The following is a 22,385-nucleotide window of genomic DNA, read 5'->3' as shown; positions in this document are numbered from 1 at the left end:
TAAGCCCTCCCTACCCGGGCAGCGCTCAGCCAATTGTGCGCCGCCCCCTAGGAACTCTCGGTCACGGTCAGCTGTGACATAGCCTGGACTCGAACCTGCGATCTCCAGGCTATAGGGCACATCCTGCGAGGAGCGCCTTTACTGGATGCGCCACTCGGGAGCCCAACATATGCATTTTAATGTCTACCCTGTACTGAGAAAAAAAGTAATTAAAAACAATTATAAAGAGAATATTGACAAACATTCCATATGTCTCCAGCCAATTCATTTATCTGAATAATATAAAACAGAAAGCACAGTCAGTTAATGCTGATCTGTTCACAAATGGTATTTTGTTCTCAGTTTCTGGTTAAATATGTGAAATGAATAACAATTGAATTAACCACCTGTAATTTCTATTTTAGCTGACTTTGGCCTTGCAAAGCAAAAACAGGAAAACAGCAAGCTTACGTCAGTGGTTGGGACCATTCTGTACTCCTGGTAAGTATTAACATGAATCATCTATCTGTATAAATGTATCTATAGATCTGTATATCTGTCTTTTTCTCTCTATCTATCAAATTTAACTACACATACTGTACATATTTAAACCATGTGATATACAATGAACGGGTTTTATCCTTACAAACATTTGTGAGATGTATGCCTTTTTTCGTATGCATTTCTGCTATTAACATCTGTGCATTCATTTTAAAGGTTACCAGTATATATTTACTGCTTGACGTAATTGATCTTTAAGTTTAATATAACAAAATGGAAGAGAAAGCTATTAGTTATTGTGGCAGAGCTGAGGCTAAAAAAAAATTGTTTAATTTATAGAATTGAAAGGAATGTGCAGCAAGTGGTCAGGTGTCAATTGAAGAATTGATAATCAATTAACCTTGGTCACCTGCCTTTAATAGGGGTTGGAGAGCCAGCCCTTTGTTCTTTGCTTGTTCTTCATTACACAATTAATAAATGCTTGCAAGATGAGCCCACAAGTTAAAATGTCTTTGTTTCATATATATTCAGATGAATGACAACTGTCTGATTAGTATTTATAACCCTGTTAAATTGGCTGTCCAGAAAGTACTTGGATATGCTCAGATTCAGTGTCTGTACTTAATTATATATTAAGGAAGGAACCTGTGGGTAATCCTAATTATCTAACTGCTTTAAGTAGTTGCTGTAGTGACTTCAATGTGACAGCTATACGTTAAGTATGCTTACTGTAATTTCTATATGTCTGCTTGTGACAGGGTAGTGTCACTGGCAAGGCTGTTTCTACCAGGAAGGGTGACTGAGAGACAAGAAAGTTGCAGTGAAGCGCTAGTGCACACGTTTAATTCACAAGCACAAACAGCAAGGAAAGACAGTACACTAAACATAACACATGAATAAACAAAAAGACACAAGGGCCAAAACAAAAGGTCTACAAGTACGCAAGGAAATAAACACCTCTATCACCAACATTAATTCTAACATTAACACCCATGATCATCCTTTTTATACACCTGTGGCTGAAGACTTATAATCATGTATTCAATTTACGACTCCACCCGCAATCCCATGTGTTTTGACAGGGAGGAATTGAACCCCCTCCCTGCCAACCCAATATTCCCCACACACACCTTTCACCCTGCCACACTGCTATTCATAAACAATTCAATACTACCACCAAACGTGGTACAGCATATCACAACAGAGAATTCTTAAGTATAAGCAGCAAAATGTTATGTTACAGTGTGTGATCACATTCCATTTGCTTCAGATTAATAGTCACAGATATTGCAGTAATAACAGTTATTTATAATACAGCGGTGGCAACCGGGTGGTAATATTGCTCGTTACCCTCAGGGTTGCTACTAACAATGGTATCCCCCTGAGGTACAGAAAACATAACAGTAATAAAACTACAAAGTAAAGTGTTGCTTGATGCAGTGTCTTGCCACCTCCGCTAACCTGAGAGGTACGAGTGATTCTGACTATCTGCTATTCCTTATTACTTTATTGGGGTGCCCAGATTCCCCCCTGAGCTAAAACTAAATCATGTCCCCGGGAGATTGACAGGCGGGTCAAACAGGGTTTCCAATCCCCCCCTGCAGGATCACGCATGTGCCCGATAGCCAGCACAGACCTCCCTGTCACAGGCACTTATGGAGTTCAAGCCCGCCAAGTTAAGGAGCTTCTCTATCATGAAAGACAAAGTAGTGGATAAGATGTTCTATATTGATGGTGAGGCCATTCCAACAGTGCCAGAAAATCCTGTAAAGGGTCTTGGGAGGTGTACGATGGGGATTTAAAGGATACAGTCCGAGTGGGAGCGGTGGGACAGCAGGCAGTGCAAGGGCTGAAGAGGATTGACAGTAGTGCACTACTGGGCAAGCTTAAAGTGGCGCTTTCAGTTTCATCTTCTTCCAAGGTTGTTGTACCCGGTTACTGTGCATGAGATTTCCCTGTCAACAGTTGAGAGACTGGAAGCCTTGATTAGTTCATACATTAGTAGGGTGGGCGAAACAGGCGTCTGGCGATTATGGAGAGTGCTGCTCGGTGCTACTCATGAACTTTGAACTTGTCATATAATGGAATACTAATCAGTGAAGCACAATATTTCTGCATTACTTTGAAGTATAAATACTCCAATAAACATAAACAAAAATCACAATACTTATACTTTGACAGTTTTTGTTTTATTTCCCTTTAAAAAACAACCATTTCAGAAATATAATCTCAAGCATTTTGAAACTGGTAAAAATGTAATCAAAATAGTAATTTAGTCGAAAATACACATTTAAGTATAATATAGTAATTGAATAAGACATGCCATGTGCAATATATTTTTCGTTTGCCGCAGTTCTGTGGGAGTTTTTTTTAGTGCTACCCTTATTCAAGCTCCATTTTTCTGAGGCTTTTTGTTGACTTTGATTTATGTTTGTATCATCAATGAAAAGTAGACAGTCTAGGCTTTCTGACTGAATAAGCCCTTGATTGTAGGACATTCAGAAAGGTGAAACATATTTATTTCCTTTACTCTGATCCAATCAGGGCCTAAGTTACAAAACTACATTGAGAAGAAGTAGGCCATCTCACTGCAGTCGCTTGTCTCTGCTAATTGAGACATTGAAAAACGTATTCTATGTCATTCAAAACCATTATCAAAATACAGTGTCAGTTCACAAATATATCTTCCTCAAACACTTTGCTAAGGCTGAAAGCATCATCGCTTTGTTTAGAAGCATGTTTGCAGTAGAAAGATTGATGTTTGCAGGAGAAAAATGCAAAGGCAAATGATGGTGATTGATAGTAAAGTAGAAATGAATGGAATGTTCAAGTGTGAGGTTACCGTCGGTGAGAAAGCTGAGCAGTACTGAGACTTGTTTTGTATAGTGTGTAGAATAAAAAGATGTTCATATGAAAATTACCTTTTCCTTGGCTTTGTTCATAGAAACGCAAACATAGCAGTAACCATTGTATACCATAATTACGATATTTTATAGCAGTATAGCATAACAGGAACAGTATCTATACCATAATGTACCTAAACCGCAATAAACCGCAAAACCGGTATACAGACTCAACCCTACCGGGTTGGGTGGGAGTGGTGCAGGGATGCCAGTATCACTGTTGAGCAAGTTGACGAAACACCGAAGACAGGAGGTGTCCATCTGATGACCCCTGTGAAGTGACCCGCCCAGCCCAAAATAGTTGCCATGCTGAGGCACTAAGGAGGCCACACTTTGGTTGATCCCTGGCGTCAGCATATCCGCCGCTGTGTGTGCTGATGCATCAGGGAGGCCGCAAATAGGCTGAGCCAGCATTACACTTCAGCCATTAACACCAGGCCAATAAGAAATCTGCGTTACCTGGCTGAGGAAAAGCACTGAGGGCTCATATATTACAGTGAAGCTACGTCTTGGTTGGTCCCCACCATTATTATCTAATTTCATATGGGCGAAAGCCGAGTCCAGTATTATCATTAATTAAATAACAGCTCCTCGCATGTAATACAAATCTAATTATGTCTTCTGAAATAAGCTGACAAAGCACAAGGCTCATACATCCACCAGTTTTCATTCTGCCTCAGAAATCATGAATTACTGATACCTCTTGCGTTCTTCTACATCAGGAATCAAAGTTTACCTAAATTACACACCTGGTTCCTTTAAGACCACTAATTCATACTGCCATAAATCGGTACAAAAGACAGATGACCTTCTGGTATGCTTGGTTCTGGACAGACCACCTCTCATTTGCAAAGGTTAGAGGTAGTAGAAAGTGAACAGACAATTTTAAAAGGATGCTTCTTGGAAACATTTTTTGCAGAGTCTGATGCGTCTACATTCTTCCACCCCTGTAATCAGATTTCCTATTAATCATGTTGGACTAATTAGTTTTTTTCTTTTTCAGTCCTTTTTATCAGTTCATTAATTTGCTGTTAGTCGTTATCAGTCATTCTTTGGGTTGAGCTCAGTGGAAGGCAGTGTTTACACGGACAGTGTTGACTGCATATATGTACAGTGGAAAATAAGAAAAGAGTGACTAGTCATCTTTTCTACACACTCCCCTGGGGGTTAATTTAACCATTCATGCTACAGACCTGTGGAACCATAAATTATTTTTGGTAGCCCATCAAGCAATTACTGTTTAGGTTTGAGTAGATATTGGTGTCATTCACATCAATTTTCAATACAATAAATACTTATATAAATAGTAATTGTTAGGAAATACATGTTATTATCATAACTGCCCTGGAACAAATTATAGAATGATGCAGATATCTGCACAATAACAAATATTTACTAAGGTATTCTTCTTTGTTTTTAAATTCACTTTGTGTTGCTTTCTATTTCATCATCACATCCTGTGGCTGTCTAAAACTCAGAAGCGGCATCAGTGGCGCTTTTTCAGTCTTTTTTTTTTTTAATTTAGTAATCGGCAATTGATTTTACCCCGTTTTTCTCCCAATTTGAACATTTACAATTGTATTTTAGGCTCAGCTTACTGCTACCACCCATGCACTGACTCGGGAGCGGCGAAGATGAACATCCGTCAACCAACCGCTTCTTTTCACTCCGCAGGTCCGCCATGTAGCCAACCCAGAGCTCCAGCGTCGGAGGACAACGCAGCTCTGGGCAGCTTACAGGCAAGCCCACAGGCGCCCGGCCAGTCTACAGCGGTCGCTGGTGCGTGGTGAGCCGAGGACACCCTGGCCGACCTAAGCCCTCTCCCCCTGGGCGGCACCCTGCCAACTGTGCGCTGCCCCTTGGGAGCTCTCGTCCATGGTTGGCTGTGGAATAGCCTGGACTCGAACCGGCGACCTCCAGGCTATAGGGCGCATCCTGCACTCCACGCGGAGCGCCTTTACTGGATGCGTCACTCTGGAGCCCCTAGAGCTCATGTCTAGCCTACAAACACCAATGTAACGATTTTAACAATTGCAACACTGCCTCTAGTGGCCACACACCTGCTTTGCCCACCCTACTACTGCGAGGCGCAGACAGCTATAAAAGCTGTACGGGTTCACGCCGACTATGCAACAAATGTTGAAATTTTTTCAACATTAAAAGGCTGTAAGACTTTCCAAAAAAGATGCATGTCGCAAGAGTGTGGATGACGTAATTCTGACCTGTCACACAGGATGGAGACCCTCGACTCCGACCAGAAATGATGTCTGGATTATGAACCAACCTTTATACCAAAGAGCAAAATAGTATTACAGAGGGAGGTTAATGGTTACACTGTGGTGTACCATATACCGTATACAAGGAGGCAGGTTCTGAGAACTACATTAATTAAGATAACTCAGGTATTTCATACCCATACCAGCCTGCTCTTTAAATGTCAGCTTTTGTCTGTCACATATTTTGTTGATGTCAAAGGAAAAATTTGAAAGTTTTTTGATACACACCACAGCAAAATAAAGTATACATTTCTATGTACATTTAAAAAAAAAAGTTGCAACAGATTTAAAATCTATGTTAATAAAAAAACAACAACAGTATAATGGGCTCATATGAAAATCCTGGATACTAATTTTAAACCATAGTGCATTCAAACTGGCATATAGCGACCATGAAGAGGACCCTTTAAAAGTGGTCAATACATACAGGTTATTTAGCATGAAATGTAACATGGGGATTTATCAAAGTGGTCATTATAGACAATCTGTCTATGCTGACCATTTTATAACAATTCTTATTTTGCTTAATAAAGTTGAATGAAGGCTGCTGAATAATTTTACGTTAGCATATTGAATTACATACCGCTTTGTAGATTTCCATATTCTTAACGAAAAACTGACATAAATTGAAAAATGTGACATTTCAAAATCTAACATGAAATACTATACTACTATTATGGCTTCCAGTAGACTTTTGCGATGTCATTTTGTAGTTCCTTTGATTAAATGATCTTAAGTAAAAGATCTAAATTATGTTATATATATATATGTGTATATATATATATATATATATATATATATATATATATATATATATATATATATATATATTTCTTTTTAAATTATGTCGCAATCCTAAAATTCTAGGTGATGCAAAACTTTTGGGCATATCTGTATTGCACTTCATAGCTTTAATGTAAACCAACCTATTAAACTGCAACCAATAGCAGACAAGAAATGTAATTACATCTCTTGTTAAAGGTCCCCAGATTGAATTGTATTATTAAATGTCAATGTAAATAACAAAATCTAATCTTTAATGCCTGTTTGTGTGAAATATGCATAAATAACTGATGAAAAGAACAAGGATTATGTCTGAATCTCTGTCAGGGCCAAGCTCGCCAGGGGAGGCCCCAGGTGGCAGTTTCTGTGAGAAGTTAAAAGGCATAAAGGAAAGTGCAGCGACTAGCCTGACAATGTGAAGTTGTAGAACGAAACATTCTCTTGTTTCTTGTCAAAAGCTGCAATGTTTTAAAATTGTTTTGACTAAAAAAAACATCATAGCAACAGCCTCTCTCAAGTTATTGCGATAAGTTGCATTTATTGAAATTCAAAATTAACTATAGCAGCTATTGTGTACGTTGTGTTACAAAAAGCAAAAGAGAAAGTTACGTTTTACTAATAATTCTTTTCAAGTATTTAAGATGTGTTCTGGAAACATGGCAGTAAAAGTGCTTAGCATATAAGATTTATCACATCACAGCAACTAAGCAAATAGCAAAATAACATAGTCGAAGAGGTGAACGAAAAGCTAAACTCGTGCCACCGGTAGTTTTTATTCTCTTTTTGAGCTGGTGCAACTCTAAAAGGATACTTGCTATTACTTATGCTTATATATTACTAAACATTATCAAGGTAGCCATCACTCTTTCAGTAACCAGTGCAAGCAATGAGTGTCTGTTAAAACCAATCCTCGTCTGAGTGATCTGCTTGTAATGGCAACTGAAAAATCATTGGTAAAAAAACTTGATTTTGATGCCCTGGTTGACATCAAAAGCCTAGATGATATCCAGAGCAATGCTAGAGGTTTATTTTTTTATTTTTTTAAAGTTTGTTGCAGAGTATTATTATCATGGAGAGGGGGGGCCTAAATGCATTCTGTGACCCCTCTCCCCCAGCCTTTTGTGAAGTGATGCCCCTGACCCAAGGGGTTGTAAAACTTTGCATAATTCACTGAGATGCCCAAAGCTTTGTCTATCTTTCAAAAATCTTGAATATATAAAAATGTGATAGGGTAAATACCATTCACTAAAGTAGCTGTCCATTTATATGTATCTTATTATGTACAATCAGGTTTTTGTTGTTGTTGTATTTTAAAACTCTCACCATGTGTATCTTATGATTGAGTACCTGGTCTGAGAAGATCACATTCATGAAGAAACCCAGGGAGTACCAGATCAAGAGACTTGCAAGTGATAGCTTTGACATACTGGGGCATATACATAAACTGGATTGTTTATTTATGGAAATTACATTTTTACAATCATAACACACGTATTATATACTTCAAAACACAGATTATAAAATGGCTTATCATTCCTGACATTGTGCAGTGTTTAACAACACCCACACCTTGCTGTGTCTTATTGTTTAATTCAAATTGGTTTTAAGAGATGTCGTTTTCAGTTAGACCCTTTAAGGCACCAGTAAACCCTCATTAAATGTAATTAATCATTTTATTAGTACAATGTTTGTAACTTTTTACACTATAAACTACTAAGAAGATATCCAGATTCAAAACCACGGCTGTTTACAGGGCGTTCCTATCAGTAAAATAAACACAGCACATGTATGTTCTCAGTTTGCATGTTTGTTACAGGTACATTTCCTTGGTTATTTCTCCTTAGCAGTGACTTCAGGGTCAAAGGATCTTACTGTTTGCAAAGCATGTCCCTTACGGAATGAAAATATATTTTAATATATTGAGAAATATAATGTAATATATTGATTAATATATTTCAATATATTGAAGATTACAAAATGTATTATAGAATGTATGCCAATATATTTTCATTATAATATACAATATATAAATCATACTCTAATATTACTTTTTTTGACATGTGAATACTTTTAAAGTAGTTACACACTGCAAAAAATAAATAAATAAACATTCAAGAATATTAAAAACCTTAAGACTGAAAGGACAATATATTTTATGTCAATATATTTACAAAATATATTTTCCTTCCATAAGGGGTCAGTCACTGAACGCAGTAGGGATTCAAGAAAATGCACGCACATGGATTAGGGAGTGGTTAACATGTAGAAAACAGAAAGTACTGATTAGAGGAGAAACCTCAAAATGGAGCGAGGTAACCAGTGGAGTACCACAGGGATGTATTAGGTCCTCTGCTATTCCTAATCTACATTAATGACTTAGATTCTGGTATAGTAAGCAAACTTGTTAAATTTGCAGACAACACAAAAATAGGAGGAGTGGCAAACACCATTGCATCAGCAAAGGTCATTCAAAATGATCTAGACAGCATTCAGAACTGGGCAGACACATGGCAAATGACATTTAATAGAGAAAAGTGTAAAGTACTGCACACAGGCAATACAAATGTGCATTATAAATACCTTATGGGACATACTGAAATTGAAGAAGGAATCTATGAAAAAGACCTATTATTTATTAATATTTGTTTATTTAGCAGATGCCTTTATCCAAGGCGACTTACAGAGACTAGGGTGTGTGAACTATGTATGCATCAGCTGCAGAGTCACTTACTACTACGTCTTCACCCGAAAGACGGAGCACAAGGAGGTTAAGTGACTTGCTCAGGGTCACAAATGTCTTCATCTAGACAATGTGGGGAAGCTATAAAAAAAAGGCCAATAAAATGCTCGGATATGTAGTGAAAAGCGTTGAATTTAAATCAAGGGATGTAATGTTAAAACTTTATAATGCATTAGTAAGACCTCATCTACAAAATTGTGTCCAGTTCTGATCACCTCGCTACAAAAAGGATATTGCTACTTTAGAAAGAGTGCAAAGAAGAGCGACCAGAATTATCCCGGGTTTAAAAGGCATGTTGTATGCAGACAGGCTAAAAATTTTAATCTATTCAGTCTTGAACAAAGAAGACTACGCGGCGATCTGATTCAAGCATTCAAAATTCTAAAAGGTATTGACAATGTCGACCCAAGGGACTTTTTCAACCTGAAGAAAGAAACAAGGACACAAATGGAGATTAGATAAAGAGCATTCAGAACAGAACATAGGAGGCACTTTTTTACACAGAATTGTGGGTTTCTGGAACCAACTCCCCAGTAATGTTTTTGAAGCTGACACCCTGGGATCCTTCAAGAAGCTGCTTGATGAGATTCTGGGATCAATAAGCTACTAACAACCAAACAAGCAAGATGGGCTGAATGGCCTCCTCTCGTCTGTAAACTTTCTTATGTTCTTATGATCAAAGGCCCCAAAGCGGTGGGGACAACTGAATTCTCCAAATCTGAAATGAAGGCCTACAAACAGAGATTTCTTTAACCTAGTGTAGTAACAGTAAATGCGTGCAAAGCCAGAACTACATATTAGAGACCTATATAGCAAATGGATATGCAGTGTAGAAAATGTATGGAATATTATTTTGTAAGATACAATCCTTTTAAATGAAGCTTCATATTTTCTTAGCAATGTTCTCCCAGTCATCCTGTTGATGGATTTGTATGAATGCAAGATTATTCACCCTGTTGTGTTGAATAAAAAAAAGTTATTCAGCGTTAGAACTTTCAAAACATGCTGTAGGAAGAGAGAGTGAGATTTATTTATTTTTAATTTTAACAAATGCTCAGCCTCATTATTGTACAATTAAATTCAATTACATGATTTTGAGTGCATTCTGGTAATAAAAAGCACTGCACATTACACAAGTAATTGTACTTTTAGCACAGCACATTAAGTTGTACTTCACCCCTGTCGTTTTTTTTTTCTTTTTATGCAGTAAAGCACAGGTTGAGGCAATGCTTTTGTAATGAGCTGTATTTTAAATAGTCAGTGATACAGCATTACTTACATTAATATTTTAGCTTGGTACTCTTAATAAAGAAGCTCTAATGTCAATACTAATAAAAGCACTCTATACATGTTTATCATCTATCTTCACTTTACATTTAGCGATTGAAATACATTAATCAAAAATGAATCGGTTGTTTATAAATTGCCTCTGAATTGACAGTTTCCCTTTCTTTTGTAGCCCTGAGATTGTGAAGAGTGAGCCATATGGAGAAAAGGCTGATGTCTGGGCAGTGGGGTGCATCCTTTATCAGATGGTTACTCTAAACCCACCCTTCTACAGTACGAACATGCTTTCACTGGCGACTAAAGTAAGACCCTAACTCAAGCATTGATCCCAGGGAAACAAGACTGTTATCATTAAAAAAAGGTTAATGACTTGAGACAAAACCAAAGGCTAAATCATTGACAAACTAATTGTTCATTGCAGTGATAGAAGTGTAATCATGCACCCCTTCACTTCAAGTCCAGTTGAATTGTGGTACCTGATTGATTCAATCTAGATTCAATCTTCTTTTGGTGCTACTATCCCAAAAACAATTTATAGCCCTGAACAATTTTAGGCTTTGATAAATATGTTTTCCTGAGTGGTGACTGTGCACTGCTATTCATCCATATGTTTTTTTTTTTTTTTTTCATATCAATGGTAGGAAACCTTTATTTAAAAAAAAGGGGAGGGGGGGTATTAACAAATGTCAGAGTTAAGACAGTATTACTAAAACAGATGTACCCTCTTTTTGCCATATTAAATTGTTTTTAGTGATATTAAATATGTTATGGCATTTGTTTCTGTTTTTGTCAGACCATTCTGTATACTCACTTATATAGTGATTCATGCATTTTAATACCTCAAGTATGTACCTCAAAGCCAAACTAACTGATTTAATCTTTGTTTTTGTAATTTCTTATAGATAGTTGAGGCTGTTTATGAACCAGTCCCAGAGGGAGTCTACTCTAAAAAAGTGACAGACATCATTAAATGGTAATCCAGCTATATTGTTTCACTTCAGTTGGCTTTGCCTACAGCTGCATTCATTTTGTTTAAAAAAAGCAAGTTTATTTTTGAACTTCTGTACATCAACCTTATGATGTTGGTTTCATCTATGGTTCTAGAAATGCAATACACTATTGAAGGATACTATGAAAACAGAAGTAATGAGGTGGCAAAAACAGCAAGAGTGTCTACTTTTTCAATCTTTAACCTCTGTTATACTCACCTCAAACAAATCTGTAGGCTAGTCCATTTCTTGAGTTACTAACAACCAGATATCACAGTTGCTGAATACTTTTATAAATGAAAGGGAAAAAAAAATATTTCATGAATCTTCAATTTATGCTTCTAGATCAGTGGTTTTCAACCCCGGTCCTCAGGGATCCCTGTGTTTTTCATTCCTACTGAGCTCTCAGTTACTTAACTAAGCCCTTAATTGAACTAATAATTAGCTTAAATATACCTTTTTAATTGTTCTCAGCTCCTAAGAAGTTGCAGATGTCAAGTTATTGTAATATTTTATAGTCAAGTGGAAATCTCCAACTGTTTAAGAGCTGAAAACAATTAGAAAGGCCTAATTAAGCTCATTATTAGAATAAAAAGCAGAAGACACAGGAATCCCAAGGACCAGGGTTGAAAACCACTGTTCTAGTTCCTAGCAGTAAGTTTTTACATATTAAAGTGCCCCCACAGACTTTCTACCAAGGAACAAAAGAGCAAAGACATTCATGAACTACCCTGGCATTTATTCATTTTAAAGACACAAGTACACTAAAGCTACTCAAACACACAGATCAATCTAATAGACGACAGTGTAATTTCTATGGAAGTAAACATGTTTGATGAAAGGGTTACACATAAGTTGTATATAAAATGCAGCCAGATAAAAGAATAAACAAAGCTAACAAACAATTAACTACTGCACCTAAAAACAAAAAAGAAAAGCAACATTTAAAATTGGACTTGGTCAATTGTTGCAGGTGTTTGACCCCAGATGCTGAGTTACGTCCAGACATTGTGGAAGTCAGTGCCAGGATCTCAGATGTCATGATGAAATATGTAGATGGTTTGTGCATGTCCCAGCTTGCCCTGGAGAAGAAACTCGACAGAGAGAGGAGACGCACACAGAAGTACTTCCTTGAGGCAAACAGGAGCGCGTTGAGCTGTCCTGTATTATCACAGGTGACAAATGTTGAACTGTACTATAAAAAGTGCTCATGTGTCTCTTTAGTAGTGAACACGATTCTAGGCTTCTTTAACCAAGCTTGGAATCTGAGACAGTGAACTTTAAAATATAATATCTATACATATGTACAGTCAGCACTCACATATCCGACCCTATAAAATTTTGACTTCAGTGACGATTAAACGCGTGTGAGACGCATATCTGATTATTTCATTTGGGCCAGTTCCAGCACTTGTATCTTTTTTTGTGTTCCCTGAAAAATTGACAATATCAAAAATACATATCTGAAAGGACTGAGTTTTAAAATAAGTAGGCTTCCATTTAGATGTACTATATTGGTTTTGTTGGTACAGTACTGTATTTTTAACAGAAGTAGTATTTTAATTCAGAATGGTATGATTCTGAAAATATCACTTACCAAAACTGAAGAGACAACACGTTAACTGTAATACAGTACATACATTTAAATCTGGTACGTATTGTAGTGGTATGTAAAATTTCCCATTAACAACCTAACAGCAAAATGAAATCTAAATGTTATTATTATTATTATTATTATTTATTTTTTAGCAGACGCCCTTATCCAGGGCGACTTACAATTGTTACAAGATATCACATTATTTTTACATACAATTACATTATTTTTTACCTACAATTACCCATTTATACATTTGGGTTTTTACTGGAGCAATCTAGGTAAAGTACCTTGCTCAAGGGTACAGCATGTGTCCCCCACCTGGGATTGAACCCAAGACCTGTGTAAAATGTAGAATGCAGTGCAATTTTACAAAACCAAAAGATAAAAAAAAAAACAGGTTTCCAGAATTAAAACAGTGTCCGAAGTCAGTATTCAAAAATTGCAGAATATAGTGCTCAATAAGGCCCTAATGTCAGTTAACTTGCAAATAAAAATGCACAAAAGCAACAAAAGATCACAGATAAAAAAAAGAAATATATCACAGTATCTAAAACTGTTTAACGATTAACTGTTACGTTACCCTAGCTTGTCTCGTTCACTTTGTTTTGGATGCATTTTTGTCAGGTGAAACTGGAGGAAGCGCTGTGTAACTGCACAAAATAAGACTGGTTTGGCATTAGAGAGAATTTAAATCACATTAAACAAAAACGCAGGCTGTGACGGATATTCAGATAAATTGTAACATTGAAGAGGTGGGCTTTGTATCGGAAATCACGTGTGACGAGTAAATGCATTAATTTGTTACATATATATGATGGGGATTCATTTTATTCTTAATACAAGGGCGGTAAAACGTGACTGACGTGTATCTAGGTAACGGATATCCGAGTGCTGACTGTAGTTGGTTTGTAGAAAAAAAATAAACACACACACACACTTTATTGTTATTCTACACAATCTAAATGTACTTGAATGTACTTAAATGTACTTACTCTGCTAAGAAATACTTAAATATCAACTGTGTTTCAACCAGCAGTATACCATTCTATACTGTATGTCCTTGGATTGTTTTATTTTCCATGATAAACTGGGCAAGTGCTGTAAATATGAAGCACAGTGTGATTTGTTTCAGAAAGGAGAGAAAAGATTATAGGAATGTTTACTTTATACTAAAGTTGAGTGTCTTTTTGCAATAAAGGAGCCTTATGATAAATCAAGCAGTCTGAGCAGTAGCAGCGGAGCTGCCAGCATTAAGAGTGAATCATCAGAAATGACTGAAACTCCATCGTACAGTTTTCAAACCAGTCCAGCGAAAGAGAGGGATGATAAACCGAATGAGGGTTACTTTCCAGAGGATAACTGTGCTTCAGAGAGCACTGAACGGGGTATGTCACCTCCTAACTTAGCAACCTTATTCTTATTCTTAATTGTTCGGCGTTTTGTGATAACTCTGTTATGAAAGGCGCTATATAAAAAAAATATATATTAAAAAATGGTATTGTATTGTAACCAGATACATATGTCTTTTGATGGGAAATTTACTTTAAGGCTTTGTGTACAAGATGGCTTGTGGTGACGTCAGACCAGGAAGTGACAGACAACAATACTGCGAGTGAAGTGCTGGTGCGCGAGTTTATTATAAATAAAAAAGGCTGAACAAACAGAAAACAACACACTTTCACCAAACAAAATGGCACAGTGGCCAAAACAGACAAACACAACAGATATGGAACAAACAAGTATTGTGCTGGCGTAAAACCAGCATGGCTAGCAATTGTTTTCTAGATTTATTCTTTTTATCTCACGACTCACAAATCTTTTTCTGCCTCTGAACACACACTACACAAAATAACCCAAACTACACCCTGGGGTGGGGGGTGCCCCATCACACATCTCCCCTCTTGTGTGCAGCACACATGGCCTCAAAGACCACCTTTGCCCTTAAAATCCCAAAAGTCACGGGGGGTACTTCTGGGCCAACATACCAACATACATTTTAAAATCACCTGTACTGCATAACCCACACTATACAAAATAACCCAAACTACACCCAGGGGCAGGGGGTACCCCGTCACAGGCATGCATAAGCTGTATCAAGGTAGTTACATGTTTTATATGTTGTTTATTACATACTTCACTTGAAAAATGTGTGAAGCAAATGACTAAGCTAACAGATCCCTTCGCTATCGATTCTCTTTTTAATAAAGTGGGAACTGTATGTTCTGACACCTACACTGCAGATGCCACCTGTGGTAATGGTGATGCATGGCAGCATTTGTGAGTTTTCTGTAAAGCTTTGTTGCAGCTGCACATTTTTTTCTGCCACCAGGTTTCAGACTAAAATTATTAAGAAAACAGCAGGGGAAGCTATGGACTTCATTAAATGCATGCTTAATGGAAGACAACGTTTTATTTGAGAATGCTACCACTTTGTTTCCATGTTAGATTGTGTAGGACTTGAAAATGTGTTGAAAATATTAAAACTCTGATGTTCAGATGAGGTATTCCATTTCTTTTTTATAGTAATGGTATGTTTAAAGTGTTAGCCGACACAAAGGAGTATTCAGGGTCTCAATCTAAACAATTTGTAGTTAAGAGTTATTTTTTAAATTTAGCTTAATGCAAAATTCCCTTATATACATACATAATTTGTTCATAGGGAGCAGAAAGATGTCAGCAAAGCCTAAGGATTCAGTTTGCAACAGCCACTGGTGAAAATATGTATTTCTGTTACACATTCATTCTTGAAATTTCCATTTCTAGCCACTTAGCCCTCTAGTGCACAACACACAATGTCTGGTTAAACTAATATCCCAGAGCCCTAACCTCAGTTGTGCTGCAAACTGTGCAGGCTCATTTGCCGGCACAGGTGTCAGAACATGTGGTTCCCACTGTAAGTGTTCTAAATAGCAGAACATTAAAATGCACAGCTTCTGATGTTATTTGTATGATAAAATTGGACCCGATTTGACCCAACTAACTCCTAATCTGTATATGCATGGAAACAAAAGCCTAGTGAAACCTTTTCTTTTTAAATAAAAAATAACACCACTAAAATATTATCATAAAAAGTAATGCAATTACTAGTTACACTACTCTCAAACAATAATTGGGACTGATGAAGTAAATTATTAAAATTACTTGTGGGACAAATTGCTCATTAAAGTTTTTTTTTCCACATGGACTATGAACTATTCAGGAATAAAATATTCAGGAATGCTAACATATTTAGAGTGTATAGGCAACATATGCAGCACCCCAGTTATTCTGCGTGTATTCATCTGTCTAATTACTTGTTTGATAATAGTGTGTAACATTTGCATAAAAGATGTGTTAGTTATAAATGGTGTTCTACATTAAGAAGTATATTTTATACCAGAATGTGTAATTTCATAACTGCTTAATAGCTGAAATACTGTAGTGACATACCCTGTTATTCTGCAAATGTTTTCACTCGTCTCATTATTTGTTGGGGGATACATTGTAACATTTCCGTTGAAAAGTGTGTTAGAGGAAGGTGTTCTACATTATTACTGCTTATATTATAAGTGTTTTCTATCATTCGTGTTTGTAGAGGATATACAGTTTCCCTTTAACAGGAAGCAGTGTATAAGACATGGCAGGGATTCCTTTTGGTTTGCACTAGTGGAATTGTAATGTCATATAGGGGGTGATGTAAGGATACGCAGAAAGTGATTTGTGGGTGCAAAACTCCCATAATGCTGCCGTAAATCGTATTTAGCAGCCGTAAAGACTGATGTTACCGGCCGCTAAAAATGCGGCGTATGTAAAGAATGGTGTTCACCTGGCGTTCTGCACCCGCTATCAAATTTGCACTTTGCCATCATTAATAGATTAAAATGATATTGAAATGCATTCAATCAAGAAAAGAGCATGGAAACATTATAATGTGATGTAAGGATTTTGCCTTGCACTTAGGCAATTGCTGAGCCTCCAAAAACTTTACAACCCTTGTAAGGTGCAAACCATTATAGAAGCGAGTAATTAAGAGCTGTATTAAAGCTTGTCATTGGCTTCAGGCTGATGCGACACTTGTCTCTTCTTGAGGAGAGGCAGGAATACATTTGGAGGAGAAGAGCAAGATGAAGAAGACCCCACATATTGAATCACAGGGTCACTTAGTTTGGGATGCCGGAGGATGCGGCGTTATCGTCTTACTCCACAAGTCATGCTAGACCTCATAGCTGAATTGAGGTGATGAGCTGATGAGCTAGATCCCCACGTCAATCTAGGTGAAAGTGCTGTTCTCTGCACTGTTAGCCTCTGGTTCCTTTAAGAGCACAGTTGGAATGTCAGAAAGATAGCCCAATCCACCTTTTCCAGAGTGCTTGGCAAATTTTTGGATGTCATGCTGAAAAGGGCAGGCCAATACATATCATTTCCTAAGGATACTCGCATAACTGATGTTGACTGATGCTTTTCCAAACAACTCTGTTTCATGCTGAGTGACATGAGCCGTAAGGACTCTCAGCTCCTTCTCAGAAAACTTTTCTTTTTTTTCATGCGCCAAGAGGACTTTGCTGCCCTTTGTCTGACATTTTTATTTGCTTTGTATTTTCGTGCTGCACAAATGTCATACAGCGACTACTGCTCTCTGTACTCCTCTCTTCAAGTGCAGCCTCTAAATAGACTGATGCACTCATTGAGACCCTCATTATCATAATTGCGGATCATTATTTGTACGTGTTCAGTAATTTGCATTGCTCTTAAGCTTACATAGGGCGCAGTGCAAAATAATTGCCTGGCCGTAATGCAATTTTAATTTTGCATCCGCAATTATTTGCATTACGCCTATACTTACATCAACCCCATAACCCCATAACATCAAGAGTGGATAATTCAGTAGGTTAGAACCTCTTCTGTATACCTTGAAGGGACTTTCTCAGTATTTTTCACTCAAAATAATCAGCCAGTCAAATAGTTTTTCTGTCCCTGACTCCTTTACAAGATTAAAAATTCTGTTTACAAATGAAAACATTATCTACAAGTACATGCTTTTCTCAATGAATTGTTCCTTTTTGCCATATGTTTTTGTTTTTTGTACAGTATTACTCTGAAGACCTGATGGTCATACTCCAAGAAACACATGCTGTAGTGTGCAACTTCAAAAAGAAAAAGTTCTAAACTTGTCTTTTATTTTTCAAATGTAGGTTCTGATGAAGAACTGGATACATCTGATACATCAAACAGCTCCACTTCAAGCCCTAGTAAGGATTTAGCTTTGAGTAAGTGTTCAGGGGTATATTTAGTTTCATTGCTTCAATGAACTAGCACAGGGAGGTACGTTTTTTAACCATAAAACCAGAATGAAAATTGCCAATCGTTTCATCTAATACAATGTTAATGTGTTCATAGAGATTTCTATTAATGTAGCAATGACGTTAGAATGAACAGCACATACTAGTCAGGCCACACTGCACCATCATTTAATGCACCCAGGAGAGCTGTACAAATAACATGTCACATCAGGCTGCCATAGTTATTAGGAGCAGGAAACATTCACAGATCACCCCCGAGCAATACTTTGATAAACACAGCCATTCGTCTTTATTATTCAAATAGTTTCTGGGAATCTCCCATTTTTGTGAGTGTTCCAGATGGTAACAATTCAGTTTTATTCCAGATCTCATGTGTATCATTCTACAACGAAGAGCTAGCTGTTTTACTGTTCTTATTACACTGACAGCTATTGTTTTCTTTTTTTCTGTAAAGTAGAATATAAATATGATGGTTTTTTGTTTTTTTTAATGCTGTCCATGGCAATATAGAAATAGAAAATTAAATAATTTAAAAGAGTAAGTAGTGGGGTTCTGAAAAAAAAAAAAAGAATAAACACACAGTCACCTCCAAAAGTATTGGCACCCTTGATAAAGATGAGCAAAAAAGACTGTATAAATAAATAATACCAGTACTGAGCAATATATGTGGAATATATTTGACTTTATTAATGATTCAATAGAATCAACCAAAATTACACATTTCTCAAATTATAAATTTATTTCCAAAGAAAATGAAGTGTCACAATTATTGGCACCCTTGTTTTCAGTACTTTGTGCATCTCCCCTTGCAAGGATAACGGCACTGAATCTTTTTCTATAATGTTTAATGAGATTGGAGAACACATTGGGAGGGATCTTAGACCATTCCTCCATACAGAATCTTTCCAGATCCTTGATATCCTTCGGTCTGCGCTTATGGACTGCCCTGTTCAATTGAAACCACAGGTTTTCAATGGGGTTCAAGTCCGGAGACTGAGATGGCCATTGCAAAATGTTGATTTTGTGGTCAATTAACCATTTCTTTGTAGTTTTTTTTTTATATAAATTTAGTCGTTGCCAATTATTTTTATTATTTTCTCCCAATTTGGAATGGCCAATTATTTTATTATGCTCAGCTCACCGCTACCACCCCTGCACTGACTCGGGAGGGCAAAGACGAACACACACTGTCCTCCGAGGCGTGTGTCGTCAGTTGACCGCTTTTTTTCACACCGCAGACTCACCATGCAGCCACCCAAGAGCTCAGGGGTCGCTGGTGCGCGGTGAGCCTAGAACACCCTGGCCGACCTAACCCTCCCTCCCCCCAGGCAGTGCTCGGCCAATTGAGCGCCGCCCCCTGGGAGCTCCTGTTCTCAGTCGGCAAAGGAATAGCCTGGACTCAAACCCGCGACGTCCAGACTATAGGGCGCATCCTGCACTCTACGCAAGTGCTTTTACTGGATGCGCCACTCGGGAGCCCCCTTCTTTGTAGATTTTGATGTGTGCTTGGGGTCATTGTCTTGTTGGACGATCCACTTGCAGCCAAGTTTCAGCCTCCTGGTAGAGGCAACCAGGTTTTTGGCTAATATTTCCTGGTACTGGGTAGAGTTCATGATGCCGTTGACCTTAACAAGGGCCCCAGAACCAGTGGAAGCAAAACAGCCCCATAACATCAAAGATCCACCACCGTATTTTACAGTAGGTATGAGGTTCTTTTCTGCACACGCATCCTTCTTTCGACGCCAAACCCACCGCTGGTGTGCGTGGCCAAAGAGCTCTATTTTCGTCTCATCTGACCATAGCACCCGGTTCCAATCGAAGTGCCAATGCCGTTTACAAACTCCAGGCGCTTACTTTGTTGGTTGCTCTCAATAAAGGCTTTTTTCTGGCAACCCTTCCAAATAGCCTATTGGCATGGAGGTGGCATCTAATTGTAGATTTGGAGACTTGGTGACCCCAAGATGCAACCAAGTTCTGTAATTCTCCAACTGTGGCCCTTGGATTTCCCTTTGCCTCCCGAACCATCTGCCTCACTGTGCGTGGGGGCAAGATACACTTGCGTCCTCTACCAGGCAAGTTTACCACTGTTCCAGTGGTTTTGAACTTCTTAATTATTGCCCTAATAGTGGTAAGTGGTAGATTTAGTTTTTTAGCTATCGTCTTGTACCCATTGCCTGATTTATGAAGGTCAACAACCATTTGTCTCTTTTCATTTGTGAGTTCTTTGCCTTTCCCCATGGTGATGTATGACAAATGGATTTCATATGCGTGTTACATCATTTTTATACCCCAGTGAAACAGGAAGCCATGGAAGGCGAGATGAACTTAAAGAAGTAGAATATTAATGCAGATTTAATTTTGTTTGATTTTATTTATAAGAATCTTTAGGGGTGCTAATAATTCTGGATTTTTGAGAAAATGTTTTATTACCTGTTAATAAAAAACTTTTTCTCTGAGCAATTGTATTAGAATAAAAGAATATGGTTTTCCCAGCCTGTTTTTGCTCATCTTTATCAAGGGTGCCAATAATTTTGGAGGTGACTATATGTATATATATATATATATATATATATATATATATATATATATATATATATATATATATATATATATATATATATATAGCGTTATATGTCCCCACGTATTTCTACAACTGTTTAAATAATGTACCTGTAATTTTTCTTTTCATTGTTAACATCCTGACAGCCTTTTACACTTAGAACTTTAAAATCTGTTACAAAGCTCGGGCTTGAGATCTGTCCTCTATATCACTGCAGGAAGAGCAAGCAAAAAAAAAACAACAACATAACAATTTCTCTGGCTTTTCTGTTCTGCACCACATCATGGATCGTTATTGCTGTGTTACCTGGTTGACAATGTGGGCAATAATCCTTACACTATCAGTGCACTAGAGCGGACATTTTGAAACAGACTTTAAAGTTACACGTGTAAAAAGTTGTCAGGATGTTAAAACAAAACAGTTATTTAAACAGTTGTAGCAGCAGGTGGGGAAGTGTAATGCTGCATCTTTCAGAACCCTGCTACTTACTCTATAAACACTGTGACATACTGTGACAAACTGGGTATCAAGTGGAAAAAAAAATTCTAAAGATATTTAGAGCCATTTTTTTATTTATTAGGTAGCTATTTGTTCATTACATTTGTTATATTATAAGGCATCTTTGGGGGTTGGACAAAAAAACAAACAGACGCCTGTAGTATGTAAGTCACACAAAACTCAAACAGCATGTACGTACACTTACTATGTCAGACCATCAAAATGACTGAGATTTGATATTAAGTTTCCTTGGAGATTGTCTGTGTTTTGGGACAAAACTTAGGGGTTCATCTGGGTGCATAAAACAGGTGTCTTATAAAACTAAAATGATGTTAAAATAGGTCTGTGGGTTTAATTAAACACAGTGCACAGTGTTTAATAATGTAAGTTGGATAATAAGATACCTTCATTTATGGTGGAATGATGTAAGTAAAAGAGATAAAGCACCTGAAGTTGAAGCTTGATTATGATAATAAGACAGAGTACCCTAAATTATAGCCAATGATGTAAGAAGAAAAGACAATGTACCATAAGTCATGGATTCTAGTGTATAAAATAGATGGATCCAAAAGTCCAAAGATCACTGTTACTCTAAAGAAGTATTTGAAATACATCTGAGAACGTTAGGTTACTTACCGTAACCCTGGTTCCCTGAAAGAAAATATGACCACCAAAACATTATGTATGGGATATGCCTGCCCATTGGGTACATAATTGCTAAGCTCTCTATACCAGAGCTGCCGATAGGCCCCTTCCTGGGATGACGCACTCAGTCCCGCCCACCGAGGGATTAAAACCGTCATCCTGAGGAAGCCATTTCTCTTTTTCCGTTGAACCCATGAGGGCGACCGATGCCATCCTCCCAAATATGCATGCAGGAGCTGTGCATGGACAGCGCCTGCAGCTCACTGACCCGCTTAGCGGAGGTGATAGCCACGAGGAAGGCTGTCTTCATAGACAGATACTTCAACTCTATGGAGTGTATGGACTCAA

At 37.5% G+C, this 22,385-nt stretch overlaps 1 protein-coding gene across 1 annotated transcript in view; it reads left to right on the top strand.

Annotated features, from left to right (window-relative positions):
* nek10 (NIMA-related kinase 10) overlaps nucleotides 1-22,385 on the top strand; it is a 56,516-nt gene that overhangs the window by 17,039 nt on the left and 17,092 nt on the right. The window contains exons 23-28 of the mRNA XM_059012837.1: nucleotides 405-480; nucleotides 10,642-10,771; nucleotides 11,372-11,442; nucleotides 12,432-12,633; nucleotides 14,254-14,440; nucleotides 18,227-18,301. Coding sequence (XP_058868820.1) covers nucleotides 405-480; nucleotides 10,642-10,771; nucleotides 11,372-11,442; nucleotides 12,432-12,633; nucleotides 14,254-14,440; nucleotides 18,227-18,301 — 741 coding nt within the window. The remainder of the gene's footprint in view (nucleotides 1-404; nucleotides 481-10,641; nucleotides 10,772-11,371; nucleotides 11,443-12,431; nucleotides 12,634-14,253; nucleotides 14,441-18,226; nucleotides 18,302-22,385) is intronic.

The sequence above is a fragment of the Acipenser ruthenus genome, chromosome 3 (assembly GCF_902713425.1).
Source record: "Acipenser ruthenus chromosome 3, fAciRut3.2 maternal haplotype, whole genome shotgun sequence".
Taxonomy (NCBI): domain Eukaryota; kingdom Metazoa; phylum Chordata; class Actinopteri; order Acipenseriformes; family Acipenseridae; genus Acipenser; species Acipenser ruthenus.
The sequence above is the reverse complement of the archived record's forward strand: the minus strand, read 5'-3'. Positions and strand labels throughout refer to the sequence as shown.